The 16,044-nt window shown below is 37.7% G+C and overlaps 1 protein-coding gene across 1 annotated transcript in view; it reads left to right on the forward strand.

Annotated features, from left to right (window-relative positions):
- TANC2 (tetratricopeptide repeat, ankyrin repeat and coiled-coil containing 2) overlaps positions 1 to 16,044 on the forward strand; it is a 401,543-nt gene that overhangs the window by 65,281 nt on the left and 320,218 nt on the right. Inside the window, exon 2 of the mRNA XM_006833558.1 lies at positions 10,969 to 11,040. Within this exon, the coding sequence (XP_006833621.1) occupies positions 10,969 to 11,040 (72 nt within the window). The remainder of the gene's footprint in view (positions 1 to 10,968; positions 11,041 to 16,044) is intronic.

Raw genomic sequence — 16,044 nt, forward strand, 5'->3', positions numbered from 1 at the left:
TCAGGCATTTCCAAAGCCTGCCCATCTTCCAGTTATGGAGTGTAGGTCTACTTCCAGCTCATTTGCCTCAGTCACTTTATCTCCTTTCTGGACATGTGCAGATATGGTCATCTGCTTCTGTTTTTTTTTGGCATCTTTAGGGTTTATCTATGGACTTAATACTTAGATAGGTGTGTCTTTTGGTATTTTTTATGCTTTCTGATCACCTCCAGGTAGATGTGATCAGGAAATGGGCTTCCCTTTTCACTCTTCTTCCTGAGAAGTTTCAACATACCACTGTTGGTTGTTTTGACGTAACTTAGTATTTAATTTTTGGCCTGTTTCCTCTTTTTTCTGCTTGTCCCCGCTCCACAATCCCCGTTCAGGCCTTTTATCTAGTTGGAAACAGTTTAGGGCCGGCTGTGGCCATTTGGTTTTAATTGGAAACTATCTCTTTAAATTTCGAGATCTGTGCCCCATGCGTAATAGAACCCTCCGAGGGTGGGACTGGGGTGTCCACTAGCTTAGGCACCCCTATAGTCACCAGAATGGAGGTGCGCAGACAGCAAGGGACCAATGAACAGATAACAAAAGAAAAGAATGTCCACACCTTTATCTCAGCGGTTCTTCTAGGTGTCTGTGGCCGCTCCGATCCTTCCCCCGTGTGGTCTCATCCAAGATGGTGGCTCCTGGAGCAGCCGAGTGTCGCGGACTAGAAAGCAGTAGATTTCTTGCTTCTGCCACAAATTTCACCAGCTGAGAGCCGTCCAACCTTCTAAATATTCCTTTATATGTGGTTCAGAGTTCTGGGACCATCCCTTGAGCCTGCTTGGTTGGGTATTCTGTGTTGCTGTTGGCAGAGCTCTTTACTATATGTCTACCAGATCCACCATCTTGTTTGTTCTCCTGCATTTGTTTAGATTTCATTCATAACCCTTTTTTTAGCTTCCTGTGCCACTTTAACAGAAATATTACAAATCATTGGTTTTTAAGAAAATAAATTTATTTTCTTACAGTTTCAAAGGCTAGAAGTCTGAATTCAGGACAGTGGCTGTATAAAAGATCATTGAAGATACGGACCAGAATAGTGTAACTTTAATATATATGTGTTTTATGACTTGTAGTTTCTAATATCCCTCCCTTTTATCATGGCCATGTTTTTATGTTTATATAAAGGAGTATTGAAGACAACCTTCTTAAAAGTTTTAATTCATAAAATTGAATCTGATATTCTAGCACATTACTTAGCTGAGAACACTAAAGAGGGCTTTGTTGTTGTGCTTGTTAAAGGCCTATAAGTCCATTCCAAATCCTGTATAGGGCTTCCGAGGAGCAACTGATGGGTTTGAACCACTGATCTTATGGTTAGCAGTCCAGTGCTGATACTATAGTGCCACACCAGGATTTCAAAAAGGGCCTTGGACTACCAAACTCAAGCTCACTTAAGTAACTTCTTTTCAACTGATCATAGTTTTGAAGACACTCATTATTTACTGGAAATTGTTTAGCCGCTTTCTTATTAGGACTTTCTGTAACTAAATTTCATCAGAAATCACCAAATACTGGATGGTTTCTATTTTTTAGGACTATTTTGGTGCTTAAATATAATAAGTTCAAAGCTGTCTACCCTAAGGTAAAATTTTTTGACATGTCCCACTTTGTAATAATGGATTTAGGAAATCTATATTAACAATGTTTCTTAGTTGTAAAACTGTATTGTTTAAAATATGATGTGTAGGATATTTTACTGTAATTTAATATGCTGGTTTTAAAAGTGTTCTTTGATGATTATCTCAAATCTTAGGAAGCATAACCTCTGATTATAAAAGCTAGCACTTGAGTTTAAGGTCAGGTCTTTTTTTTTTTGTTTTTTTTTTTGTACCTGTAGCGTACCTGTAGTTATGTGTTGGACTACTAACAGCCAGATCAGTGGTTTAAATCCATCAGCTCCTCCATAGGAGAAAGATGAGACTTTCTGCTCCTGGAAACCCTATACAGGGTCACTCTGAGTTGGAACCAGGTCCAGGGCACACAGCAGCAGGAGTGACAGCAGCACTCAGTTTACCGAATTTTCCTCTGTAAATTTCACAATGTATTTGAAGTAAGTCTTTAACTGAAATTTGATGAGTAAATTCTAACTTTACAGACAGAGCTCTGTTTTACCTTCTACACTTCTGGGTAGGTAATCAGTCTTATGCAAATCACTTGACTTGCCTGACAACTGAAGGCCTTCTTTTTGTCCATAAATGTAGATGTAAGTATGTGTGGGAGGTCTTATCTGAATTGAAGGAATTATCTGTTAAGCAAAGCAAAATATTCAAAGTACTGTATATCATTGCAGTCTTGCTATTTTGGATAATGCGTACATCAGTTCTATAAGCATACCACAATTACTTTGAAAGAGTGGCATTTTTCCTACTCCATTTTGAGGCAGTGGTGAGTGCATAATTTTTTTAAATTGTTAACTGTTTTCTTTTACCTAAGAGTAAATCTCAACTCCTTATGATTAGTGTCCTTTAGGATACAACATCATTAAGGTTTCAGTCTCAGATGAATTGTTTAAATTTACTGCAATGTGATTCTGATTTAATATTTAAAATTTAGATAATGAAAGGATTTTAAACTAGGCAAATGTCAAAATTAGTGATAGTTTGTCTTAATATTATTGGTTTGTTGACTCAAAACTACTTCTTTAAGCATTTATTTTGGCTTGTTTTATTGTTAAACTGGCATTCTAAAGATTATACTTATTTTCTTCCTTTTACTGTTTGGGAAGACCAGGCTAGTAAGGGAAAATGGGTCTTATTTATTCATATTACTTCTCACATTCTTCAAGGGACAGGTGTTACGTTAAGATGGAGAATGTAATTCTTTTATTTACATAGAAAAATCAGAAAAATGAAAATCTATGACTTGCTTGAATTTAAATATTGCTTATTGTAATTAATTCCTAAGCAAAAGAAAAGGCTGCTTGGAAAACAACAATAACAACAACAACAACTAAATGTTCACTAGGAAAAAATTAGTAACTAGAACTGTAATTGTATATCCTGATACTTAATATAATATGCTATCGATTTCTGATAAGTAAATCTTTAAGATAATTTATGACTTGATCGTACTTTTTTCTCTTTTTAATTAGTAAATCTTTAATAGAAGTATATAAGAGATACAGAAAATACATATATCATGAGCATATAGATAATGAATTTCACAGAGTAACACGTAGGTTAATGACAAAATAAAAATATCTCATAACATTACCTAAGGCCCAGAAACCCTTCATTTTCCCTTTTAGCACTCCCTACTCTCTGCTGTTAGGGCAGCTACTGTCCTAACTTCTGACTTTAGTTTATCCTAGTTTTAAATTTTACATGGATGTAATCATACAATATATACCTAATTTCTGGCTAGCTTCGTATGCTTTGTATTAGGTTTATGATAAGGGATTTATTTATGTTGTTATATATATATGTTGTTGTTGTTGCAACCCTGTATAGGGTTTCCAAGGAGTGACTGGTGAGCTTGAACTGCCGACCTTGCAGTTCACTTGACTTTGCAGTCTATTGCATTAATCCATAGCACCACATATACAGCTGTAGTTTATTCTTGTCTGTATAGTATTATGTAGTGTGATGATAAAGAGTTTATATGTGTTTCTGTTGATATACCCATGTGTTGCCCTTTAGTTGTGTTTTACAACTGTATTTATACCATAATGAGTGCTGGTAAGAACATTCTTTTACATGTCTTTCTGTCATGGAATATATACAGTTTTCCAAAGTGGTTGTATTATAATGACATATTATTAGTTTATAATTCAGTTGCCCAAACCTTCATAGATTGTATTTTTAGATTCTAACATCTTTTAAACTTTTAATTATAAAATAAGATACAGAAAACAAATGGTTTAGATTAGTAAATTATTATAAGGCACACACCCTTATAAAACAATTCATTTCAAGAAAAGAAGAAATCGTTAGAACATTCCAAAAAGCCCCTCCATGTGTCCTCCTAATTATTACCCTTACTTTCTCTCACTCCTTCCAATAGTAAGTAACTCTATATTGACTTTTATAGTAAATGCTTTCTAGTGGTTCTTTTATTATTTTATTTACCACTGAGGAGCTCTGGTAGCGTAGTGGTTATGAATTGGGCTGTGAACCTCAAGGTCAGCAGTTCAAAACTACCAGCTGTTCCGCAGGAGCAAGATGAGGCTTTCTGCTCCTGTAAAGATTGACAGCCTCGGAAACCCTGTTCAGGGTCACTGTGAGTCGGAAGTGACTCCTCGGCACACAGCCACCACCATAAATACCATTTCTAAAACAGTGTGTCTGTTCATATGTGGCAGCCCTGTCCAACAGAACTTTCTACAGTGATGGCAATGATCTGTTTCTGTGCTGCCACTAGGTACCTGTGGCTAGTGAATACTCGAAAAGTGGTTAGTGTGACTAAGGAGAGCTAAGTTTTAAATTTTATTAATTGTAATACATTTCAATTTCAATAGTTACCTGTGTTGTTGTGTTGTTAAGTGCTATCATGTTGTTGCTGTTGTTAAGTACCCTTGAATCAGTTATGACTCATAGTGACCAGGTATATGGTTTCCAAGGAGCAGCTGGTGAGCTTAAGCAGCTAATCTTGCGGTTCAAACCAGCTTTGCAGTCCAGCGCAGGAATCCGCAGCACCACACTAAGACTCCAAGTGCCATCATGTTGTTGTTGTAAAGTGCCTTTGAGATGGTTCTGACTCATAGCAACCCTGTATAGGATTTCCAAGGAGTGGCTGGTTAATTTGAACTGCCGACCTCACAGTCCAATGCATTATCCCACAGCGCCACACCAGGACTCCACTGTCATCATAGCGACCCTATATATAGAATTTCCTAGGAGTGACTGGTGTGGTGCTGTCGGATCAGTTCTGGACTTAGAACCACAAACTCGACAGTTCAAACCCCTGACCTATTCTGGGTCGCTATGAGTCGGAACCAACTCCATGGCACTTACCAACAGGAATGGCTGGTGGGTTTGAGTTTCCACCTTGCAGTGAAAATTGACCTTGGAATCTTGTGTGTATTCCTTCAGCACCACACCAGGGACCCCATAGTTACCTTTGTTGTTGTTAAGTGCCCTTGAGTTGATTCCAACTCATGGGGACCGTGTTTAGAGTTTCCGAGGAGAGCTGGTGGGCTTGAACTGTAGCCCTTGTGGTTCAGTCCAACCTTGTGGTGCAGTGTTTCAGTGGCTATTCTGTTGGATAGCACAGATCTCTAGGTTTCCTTCCTGTTCATCATAACGTTAAAAGAGCTGAGTCATTTGAACTGTATTGTTTTCCACAGGAAATGGTTGTATAAGATGTTGGTATTAGGAAAAGCAAGGTGAAGGGACTCTATTCTCTTTACAAGGTTTTTGTAAATAAAAAATTACTCCAAAATTTAAAAATGTTTAAAAGAAGATAATTAGACTGATTTTAGAGAGAAAATCAATCATCTGTGATTTTTAAAATATTTTTTCACAAACTACATATATAATTAATGTTTGGTTATTTGTAAATATGCCAGACATTGTAGTTGTTGTTGTTATTATGTGCCAGGGAGTCGGTTCCAACTCATAGAGACCCTATACAGGATTTCTGAGGCTGTAATCTTTATGGGAGCAGAAAGCCTCATCTGTCTCCCGCTGAACTGCTGACTTGAGATTAGCAGCCCGATTCGTAACCACTATGCTAATGTAGTTAGCTATCATTAAATTCAAGTATAAAAAGAGGATATAGCTATCTTTTCTTCTATTTGAGATTGAACTGAATGATAAGGGAGGGGAAGGTATTAGAAAAAGAGATAAAACTTTATTTAAAAAACGTCTTAGATTTGATAAGAGTTCAGTAAGACTACCTTGTAAATGAAACACATTAAAAATCAGTAATTTTCTTATGCCAACAAGAATCAGTTGTTAATCCATATTATAAAAATTTAAATTAGATCTATTTTCATACTATTATATTAAAACAAGTGCTGATTAATAGCCAAAATGTGAATAACAAAACTTGAAATGTTTTAAAAGAAAATGTAGGAAAATATGTTCATGACGTCAATATGGGGACATTTTCTTAATGGCATGTGATAAATGAAAACATAAGATCTGACTTCATTTCTTTTGTTTTACTAAGACAAAAGACACTAAAAACAATGTTGAAAGATACTTGTCGTGCTGTTAAAGAGGATATACTCCAGATAAGATGGAGTTGGAATCCTTGGGTGGAGCAAATGCTTAATTGCTAACTGAAAGGTTGGAGGCCTAAGTCAACCCAGAGATGTAGAAGAGAGACCTAGTGATCTATTTCAGGGGGTGGGGAGGTGGGAGACAACAAAAAACTACACACAGAAAAACTAGCCAATGGAAAACCTATGGTGTTATTATACTCTGATACACATGGGGCTGCCTTGAATCAGAATCAACTTGATGCTAACTGGTTTAGTTAGACTTTAAGATGAAGTAAACATCCTGGTGTGACAAGCACTAGACTGATAACTGCAAGGTTGATCATTTAAACCCACCAGCCATTTCTTGGAAACCCTAAACAGGGTCACTATGAGTTGGAACCAATTTGATGGCATTTACCAAGAAGAAGAAGTACATTCTACTTAGCTTATGTATAAATCCTGAACACAATGATTGGAACAGCTATTTGAGGGGATTCTGAAAACCGAATAGTAGCAGGAAGATTGGAGGAAAAGATGACACTATGTGTTTTTCCCCCACTGTCATCTCCTGAACTGAGATTAATGCAACTCAAAAGCTAGAAGTGGTGTGGCAGGATACAGAGAGAGCACTTCAGTAGAATTCCTCTTGTGGTGGTGGGAATCAGAGATCCTGGAAGCTAAAGTTCTAAGTGAGGGGAACCTTCCTCTGGTTGGTGGAGCTGTGGTCACTAGAGGATGAGACCAGCTCTTGTTGCTTTTTCTCACTGGGTTTCAGACTCAGCTGTACTTGTTGAATGTATGGCATAGTGGAATAACTCTAGTCCCTGGTTTCTTGTCATTGTACTAAAAAGAGAAACCTCAGGGAACCAGAAAGTACGAGATTGCAGAGAGGGCAGACCCCAGGAAAGTAGCCGTGTTATTGTTTGGTCCCATCTAGTCGATTGTGACTCATAGTTGACCCTGTGCACAACAGAGCTAAGGACTGCTTGGTCTTTTGCCATGCTCAGAATTGTTGTTTTGAACCGGTTGTTGCTATCACTGTGTCAGTCCATCTCATTGGGAGTGTAGCAGTAGGGTGGGTCTTGCTCTTTTTTTTGCTAATCTATACTTTTCCAAGTATGCAGTTCCTCTGACAATAAATAAATTCAAAGTGTGACAGATGAAGTTTCACCATTGTCACTTTTAAGGAACATTCAGGCTGTATACTTCTTCCAAGACAGATTTGTTTGTCTTATGGCAGTCCATGGTACTTTTCATATTCTTCTCTGACAAGAATCAATTCAGAATAAGGGCTTTAATTACCAATGCATAAACAACCTCCCCCCCACTCCACCCCAGTATATGGTGGCGGTGGTAGTTGTGTGCTGTTGAGTGGATTCTGACTCATAGTGACCCTGTATAGGGTTTCTGAGGCTGTAAATCTTTATGGGAGCAGAAAGCCTCATCTTTCTCCCACAAAGCTACTGGTAGATTCAAACTGCTGACCTTTTAGTTAGCAACCCAACTCACAATCCACTATGCTATCAAGACTCCTTCCCCCAGTATATAGATTTTCTTAAATAATGCTATCCATTAGTAAAGAGCAGTAACATAGATCTAGGAAGGGAAGGTGTTGAACCATGTAGTTGGCAAAGTGTTTCAGAATTAATATTAAGATATGTTTGCTTATTGTACCTGCAGTTGCAGATAATTAGTTGTGGCTAGTTCATTGTCAAAGAACTTCTTGGTAACTTACTTGTTAGTATGTTAAATAGAAAGACCAAACTTGGCTTTGAGTAAAAATATTTTTCTGTATAGAATCTGTCTTTTGATTTTATATTGGAAATGCATGGGAAGAATTGATTTATAGTGTAAGACTAATTTCTTATAACCTGCTTTGTTAGAAAACTTGTTAAATTTGCTTGTAGTAACTAAGCCGAGTGGTTGTATAAAAAGGAAAATTATAGAATACTGTTGATGCTTTAATACAGTTTTTTATTTGGCTAAGGTGCTAATTTTATAGACAGATAGACCATTATGTTAAAGCTTCATTTTAGCTAGTTCTGTTTTGTAATCTTTTTTGTTAAGTGCTGCTGAGGTTAACTACACATTCTTTAATCTATTGATTTATGTTTTACTGTGCTGATTATGATGCGGATTTTTCTCTTCATATTAAATTTTAGGAAGTAATTTGTATAATTTCAAATATACTGTAGCTTTTCTTAAATCGTATGTGTGAATATATTTTCTCTATTGCTTATTCTTAACAATGAAGACATACATAATGAAATGCATGTGTAAACCAAATAAAAAATAGGTTAATCATGTAAATGTAATTTTTGTTGTAGTAAAACATACAGTCCTATGGATTTGAAAAACAGCTTTATTGAGATATCGTTCACATCTGTATAATTCACTTACTTATTATGTACAGTTCAGTGATTTTCAGGATATTCAGATGTGTAAACCATCACCATAGTTAATTTTAGAACATTTCACACCACAAAAAAGAAAGAAAGAAACAAATATTTAAGCCCTTTAACTATTCGCCACTTTCTATCACCTTACTCCCATCCTAAGCAACCACTAGTCTTTTTGTTTCTAGGGCTTTCATTATTCTGAACTTTTTCTATGAATCAGAGCGTGTAATATGTGAACTTTTGTGATTGACTTTTTCACTTAGCATAATGTTTTCAAGGTTCATCTAATTGTAGCATGTTCCAGTAGTTTGGAGTCCTGGTGTGATGCTGTAGGATAAGCACTGGACCAAAAGTTCAGTTTGAACTGCAAGGTCGGTAGTTCAAATCCACCAGCTGCTGCTCCTCAGAAACTCTATATTGGGTTGCTATGAGTCAAAACCAACTCAGTAGCACTTAACAACAACAACAACAACAACAACAACAACAAAAATCAGTACTTAGTCTTGTTTATGGGCAAATAATATCCATTGCATACATATACCATACTTTGTGCATCTATTGGTGTGGCACGTTAGGGTCAACACTGGACTGCAAACCACTAGGTCAGCAGTTCAGACCCACCAGATGCTTCTCATAAACTCTATACAGGATTGCTATGAATTAGAACTGATTCAGTAGCACCTAACAACAACAATATTGTTCATTTTGTGTGGACACAAGATCTCATTTCTCTTGACTATATATCTAAGAGTGAAATTGATGGGTCATATGATAACTTTGTTTAACACTTTATGAACTGCTGGACTATTTTCCAAAGTGGCTATATCATTTCCCATTCCTATCTAGTAGTGTATAAGGACTCCTGGCCGACACTTTTTATTATCTGACCTAACCATCCTCATGGGTATGAAGTGGTACTTCATTGTGGTTTGATTTTTTTTTTTTTTTGGTAGACTAATAATGTCATGTGTTTACTGATTATTTGAGTAGCTTCCTTAGAGAAATGTCTGTTCAGATCCTTTGCCCACTTCTTAATAGGCTGTGTTTTTGTTGAGTTCTTTATATATTCAGAATTCAAGCCTCTTATTTTATATTGATTTGCAAATATTTTCTCACATGGTCTGTATTGTCTTTTCACTTTCCTAATGGTGTCCTGTGACTGCACAAAAGTTTTTACTTTTGATGGAGTCTAATTTATCTTTTTTTTTTTCTTCTTTTATTATTTTTGGTCCTCTCTCATGCGTCTTTTGTCAGGTCTAAGGCCATGAAGATTTACCTGAATAAAGTTTTCTTCTAAGAGTTTTATAGTTTTCACTCATATATATAGGTCCTTGCACCATTTAAAAATTTTTTATTAAATAATAGATGTGAGTCTTAGTGTGGCACTGTAGCATCAGCACTTGAATGCTAAACAGCCGCTCCTTGGAAACCCTGTACAGGGTCATTATAAGTCAGAATTGATTTGACAGCACTTAACAGCAATATGGTTTGAAGTAACATGCTTGCATATGGCTATCTGGTATTCCCAACATTATTTTTTGAAAAACTATTTTCCAATTTAGTGGTCTTGACACTTTTGTTGAAAATCAGTTGACCGTAGATGTATGGATTTATTTCTGTACTCTCAATTCCATTACTTTTATCTATACTTGTATGTCTATCCTTGTACCAATTCTATGTCATGACTATCATTGCTTTGTGGTAAATTTTGAAATACTACAGTATTTCCTACCTTTTTTCTTTCCTGTTACTGTTTTGTCCTAGGAATTATTTGAGGTACTTTAGCAAATAAACAGCTGCAGTTCATTTAGGCATTGCTATAAATCAGAGCTTCTAAAGTGTCATTCAGTGAATGAACTTTGTAGAGTTGATTTCATTTTTCCTTCATGCAAACTCATACATTTATGGGAGGGAGGGAAGGAAAAATACACTTCTTCAAAGTGTCTGAGGGGCTGGAGCCCATTTCCTGTAAAATAATGGTAAGAAAGTTGGTTTATATAGGAAAAATGCTCAAATGTTTTCAGTGATTAAGATTATAAGAAGTGAAAGCAAATGATAGGTCCTATTGACTTTTGCTTTCATCATTCACTTTCTTAAACAGTAAGGCCACATTCACCTTTTGGTTGGTATTTTTTTAACATATAGCACCCAAGTTCACTGCCATCAAGTTGATTTCTATTCATAATGGCTATTGGACAGGGTAGAGCTGATCCAAAGGCCTTCCAAGGCTGTAGATCATTATAAAAGCAGACGGTCTCATTTTTCTCATGTGGTGCTGCCTGGTGGGTTTGAACCACTGAGTTTTTGGTTAGCAGCCAAGTGCTTTAACCATTGCATCAACAGGAAAGATAATACATCAGTCTCTTTACTCATGCTGGTTTTGATTTTATGCAGATGGAGGGAGCGAGGAACCACAGGATCGAAGACAGTCAAGTGTAGACTCTCGACAAAGCCGCTCTGGGCAAGGTAAATTCCCATCAAGTTTATATTTAAATAAAAAAAAGATGTTGATACTTCTTTCTAGTACTGAGGCTAGTTTAGGGATTCCAGGCTTTAAAACCACACAGCCTGAAAAGTCTATATGATACCATTTACTAAAGATGTGAGAATCAAAAACGATCTCATGGATTATTTAAAAACTATTAAAGTTGAAGTAATTGAGAAGTATTACGATTATGAGGGTAAGGAGTTCTGGTTGGGCTGCTCACCACAATGTCAGCAGTTTGAATCCACCAGCAACTCTGTGGGAGAAAGATGAGGCTTTCTGTTCCGATAAAGATTTACAGCCTTGGAAACCTTAGAAAGAGCTGGTATGAGTTGGAACCTACTTGATGGCACATTACCACCACCACCATCAATGTACATGAGGGTAAGTCAAAAAGAATTGCTACTGGGCTTCCTGCTTTTACATATACCAGTTTATTCTAAACAAAACATGTTTAAACATGTCTGTGCGATCAATGGATTGCTGCAGACAAGTTTTCTCGGTAGCACACTTGTCTTAACTTTCATTAGGGTACCTTCAGAAAAGAGGTCCAATCAAAGCAGTTGCTTCTGAGAGGATCTTACTGGGCCAGTTGAATTCAGGGCAGGGAAGTCAGCTGAGAAGGTTATGGTGGCGTGTGATTTTCAAAAGGTAATCTTGCTCGATTTTCTCAAAGGACACAGAACAATCATGGGGGCTTATTATAAAGTTTTAAGAAAATGAAAACTGCCTTGGTGAGAAAAAAGTTAGGAAAGTTGCACTGAGAAATTTTTTCCCGTCACAGTAATGTATGTGTTCATTCGTCAAGGGTAGCCATGGCAGTCCTATGAAAATTTTGTTGAGAAATCTTACCCCATCCGCCCTATAGCCCTGATCTTGTCCTGTCAGACTTCTTTCTGTTCCCCAAACTCAGATGTTTTAACAGGAGCACAGTGTGAGTCCTTCAAGGATGCCAAAGCTGCTGTTTGGATTTTGCGTAAATCGAAGAGCACAGATTTCTTTGCAGAAAAGATTAGAGAAATGGAAACATTGCCTTCAGAAAAGTGTAGACGTAGATGGAGGATATGTCAAGAAACAGTAGCTTCAAATTTTGATGTTTGTTTAATAAAAGTGTCTTTGATGATTGGGCAATACTTCTTGACTTGTCCTCATATGTCTGTCTGCATATCATTTTGGAATATGACCAAAAGTCAGTTTTTAAGATTATTCTGAAATTTGTTGGAATCTAACCATGATTTACAGCCTCAGAAGCCCTATTCATGGTCATTGAGTTGGAACCGACTCCACAGCACTTAACAACCACCAATGCCACACTGGGTTTTTATTTCTTCAATACAGTATTTATCTCTCTCAGGAGAGGGTGGGCGGATATGGTATTTATTTATAATTGCTGTCTCATTTTAGGATCTTCTTTCTTACTTTCCGTATCACTTATAAAGTTACTAGGATGAACTTCTGACCAAATTTTTTTTAAGCGATAACTTTGAAACTAGGTAGGATCTCTGAATCAGTGAAATATTTAGATGTCAGTTTCTGGTTTTTGATTCTGACTAATGGTGACCACTTTGTGTGTTAGCAATAGAACTGTGCTCCATGGGGATGGAAATAACTGAATTTTAAGAAGTAGTTTGCCTAGCCTTTCTTCTGAGGTACCTCTGGATAATGCTATTTAAATGCATCTACATGTGTAACCTAAGGAGCTCTGGTAACGTAGTGGTTACAAATCGGGCTGCTAACCTCAGCAGATCGAAACTACCAGCGGTTCCGCGGGAGAAAGGTGAGGCTTTCTGCTCCCATAAAGATTTACAGCCTTGGAAACCCCGTACCAGGGTCACTATGAGTCGGAATCAACTCAACCACACTTAACATGGAGTGCACACAACAACAACATGTGTAACCTGGAGTTCTGGTGTGGCACTGTGGGATAATGCACTGGATCAAAAGGTTGGTGTGAATTGCAAGGTCAGCAGTTCAAATTCACCAGCCACTCTTCAGAAACTCTATACAGGGTCACTATGAGTCGGAATCAACTCAACCACACTTAACAAGAACATGTGTCACCTGTTCAGTTTGAAATCACAGTGGTGGTAGACTGTGCCACTCTGTCCTAAGTATGATATTTAGTGTGAGACCCATGTCTGCGTAGCTCAGAGGTGAGCCAAGGAGTTTATACACAATCATATGACATTGCTTTCTTAATTTCCCTTGTCATCACAGTATCACTAGAATTTCTAGCTCCCCAGGACCTCCTTTCCCAGTCTTCTGCTAAGAAAAAAGGAGTTTCCGTTTTTCCCATCTTATACTCTTGCTGTAGCCAACAGAAAGCAACCTGGAATTGCCTCAGACTCTTTGGACCACAGCTGTAATCAGAGAACGGGGTTGTCAACCCTGAGTTTCATAGACATCTCCAGCAGCTGCTACCTTGATTGTGCTGCCACTGCTGTTACTCCTGGGGGCTGTGATAAAGGAGGGAGAAAGGAAATAACAAAATACAAACAACAGAAATGTGATTTCCTCCAGTGTCTCTCTCAGATCTGTATGGACCCCTTTCCTGCCCCTTGAATGAAAAGGAGGGATTTTCTTGCTTTTTCCGGCCTGATCTGGTACACACGTTCAGGTTTGGAACTGCCATTGAGTTCCAGGTCAAGTAGTAACTGAGTTGTTGTTGTTAAGTGTTGTTTTGTCAATTCCAACTCCTAGGTTTCCTAGGAGTGACTAATGGGTTTGAATCACCAACCATGTAGTTAGCAATCTAGTGCTTATCCTACAATGCCACACCAGGACCCCTAACTGAGGAGAGAGCATGGTAAACTCACCACCACTTCAGTGGAACTTCAAAATCTGCTTTCTTTCCTCAATCTATGGAGCCCTCGTAGTACAGTGTATTATATGCATTGGGCTGCAATCCATAAGGTCAGTGGTTCAAACCTACTAGCTGTTCCATAGAAGTAAGATGAGGCTGTCAGCTTCCATAGAGATTTACACTCTCATAAACCCTTTGTTGTTGTTAGATACCATTGAGTTGGTACTGACTCATAATGACCTTATGCACACTGCCTGGTCCTGTGCCAACCTCACAATTACTGTTCTACTTGAGCCCATTGCTGCTGTCACTGTATCAGTCTATCTCATTGAGGATCTTCTTCTTTTTTTGCTTACCCTCTACTTTACCAAGCATGATGTTCTTCTCCCGGGATTGGTCCTTCCTGATAATATGTCCTAAATATGAGAGACAAGGTCCTTGCTTCTAAGGACCATTCTGATTGTACTTCTTCCAACAAAGATATGTTTGTTCTTTTGGCAGTCCGTGGTACTTTTACTATTTTCCTTCAGTGCCATAACTCAAATGTATCAATTCTTCTACTGTTGTCTTTATCCATTGTCCAACTTTCACATACATGTGAGGTTATTGAAAATACTATGGCTTAGGTCAGACCATGGCTTAGGTCAGACACATCTTAATCCTCAAACTGGTATTGTTGCTCTTAAACACTTTAGAGAGATCTTGTATACCATATTTGCCTAATGTAATACACCATTTGATTTCATGATTACTGCTTCCATGAGTGTTGATGGTTGATATGAGCAAAATGAAGTCTTTGACAACTTCAATCTTTTCTCCATTTATCTTGATGTTATTTACTGGTTGAGTGGTGAGAATTTTTGTTTTATTTACATTGAGGTATAACCCATACTGAAGACTGTGGTCTTTAATCTTTTTCAGTAAGTATTTTATAAATCCTCTGCGCTTTTCAGCAAGTAGGTTGTATCATCTCAGTATCGCAAGTTGTTCATTATTCTTCCTCCTGTCCTGAAGCCAAGTTCTTCATATAGTCCAGTTTCTTATGTTATTTGCTCTGTATGCAGATTATATAAGTATGGTGAAAGAATACACCCTGGTGCACACCTTTACTAATTGTAAATCATTCAGTGTTCCCTTGTTCTGTTGGAATGACTGCTTAGTCTATGAACACAATTAAGTGTTCCCGAATACTCATTCTCTGTAATGTTGTCTATAGCTTGTTTTGATCTATACAGTCAAAAGCCTTTGCATAGCCAGTAAAGCACAGGTAAACATCTTCTTGGTATTCTTTGCTTTCAGCCAAGATCCATCTGACATCAGCAATGATAGCCTTCCTTCCAGGTCCTCCTCTGAATCTATCTTGAACCTCTGAAAGTTCTCTAATGTACTATTGTAGCCGCTTTTGGATTATCTTTAGCAAAATTTTACCTGCATGTGATAGTAATGATATTATACAATGTTTTCTGTGTTCCATTAGGGTTACGTCTTTTTAGAATGGGCACAAATATGGATCTCTTCCAGCCAGTTGGCCAGAATGCATGTATGTTTTTTGTCTCCATTGTAAATTTTCATATGACAGCAAGGGAGAACATTGAAAACTTTGTCACATTCATTATACACTAAGGCTTCTCTGCTGTGCATGTCCTTACATTTCTCCCTTAACATGAGTGACTTCTGAAAAATTTTCCCCAATCATCACATTCTTAGTCTTTCTTTCCTGTTTTACACACTTGGGTACAGCAAGGTCAGAGTTCTTGTTAAAGGCTGTTCTGCATTCATTGTATTGGTAGAGTTTCTCTCCTGTGTGTATTCTCAGAGGCATTAGAAGGTGAAAACTCCTAATAAAGGATTCTACACAGTCGTTACATTTGTGGAAATTTCCCCCAGTAAGTTGGGGGTCCTGATACGGCTCTGTAGGATAACACTAAAGTGCTAACTTCAAGGTTGGTTGCTCATATTAAACCCCTAGCCATCGCTCGACACCAATAAGGGAAATTGAGGGAAAAACAGCAATGAAGCGGTGACCTAAGCCCTACAACGTTGAGTAGACTTCTGTGAACCCGGGTGAAGACCTGGTTGGCCAGCAGTGTGGCAAGACATGGGGACTCTTGGGCCCAGAGTCAGTGACATAGCCACAGAGGACTAGAGTGGAGAGTGAAGCATCCAGCTGATAAGAAAGGAG

Source organism: Chrysochloris asiatica, unplaced genomic scaffold (genome assembly GCF_000296735.1).
Source record: "Chrysochloris asiatica unplaced genomic scaffold, ChrAsi1.0 scaffold00007, whole genome shotgun sequence".
NCBI lineage: Eukaryota > Metazoa > Chordata > Mammalia > Afrosoricida > Chrysochloridae > Chrysochloris > Chrysochloris asiatica.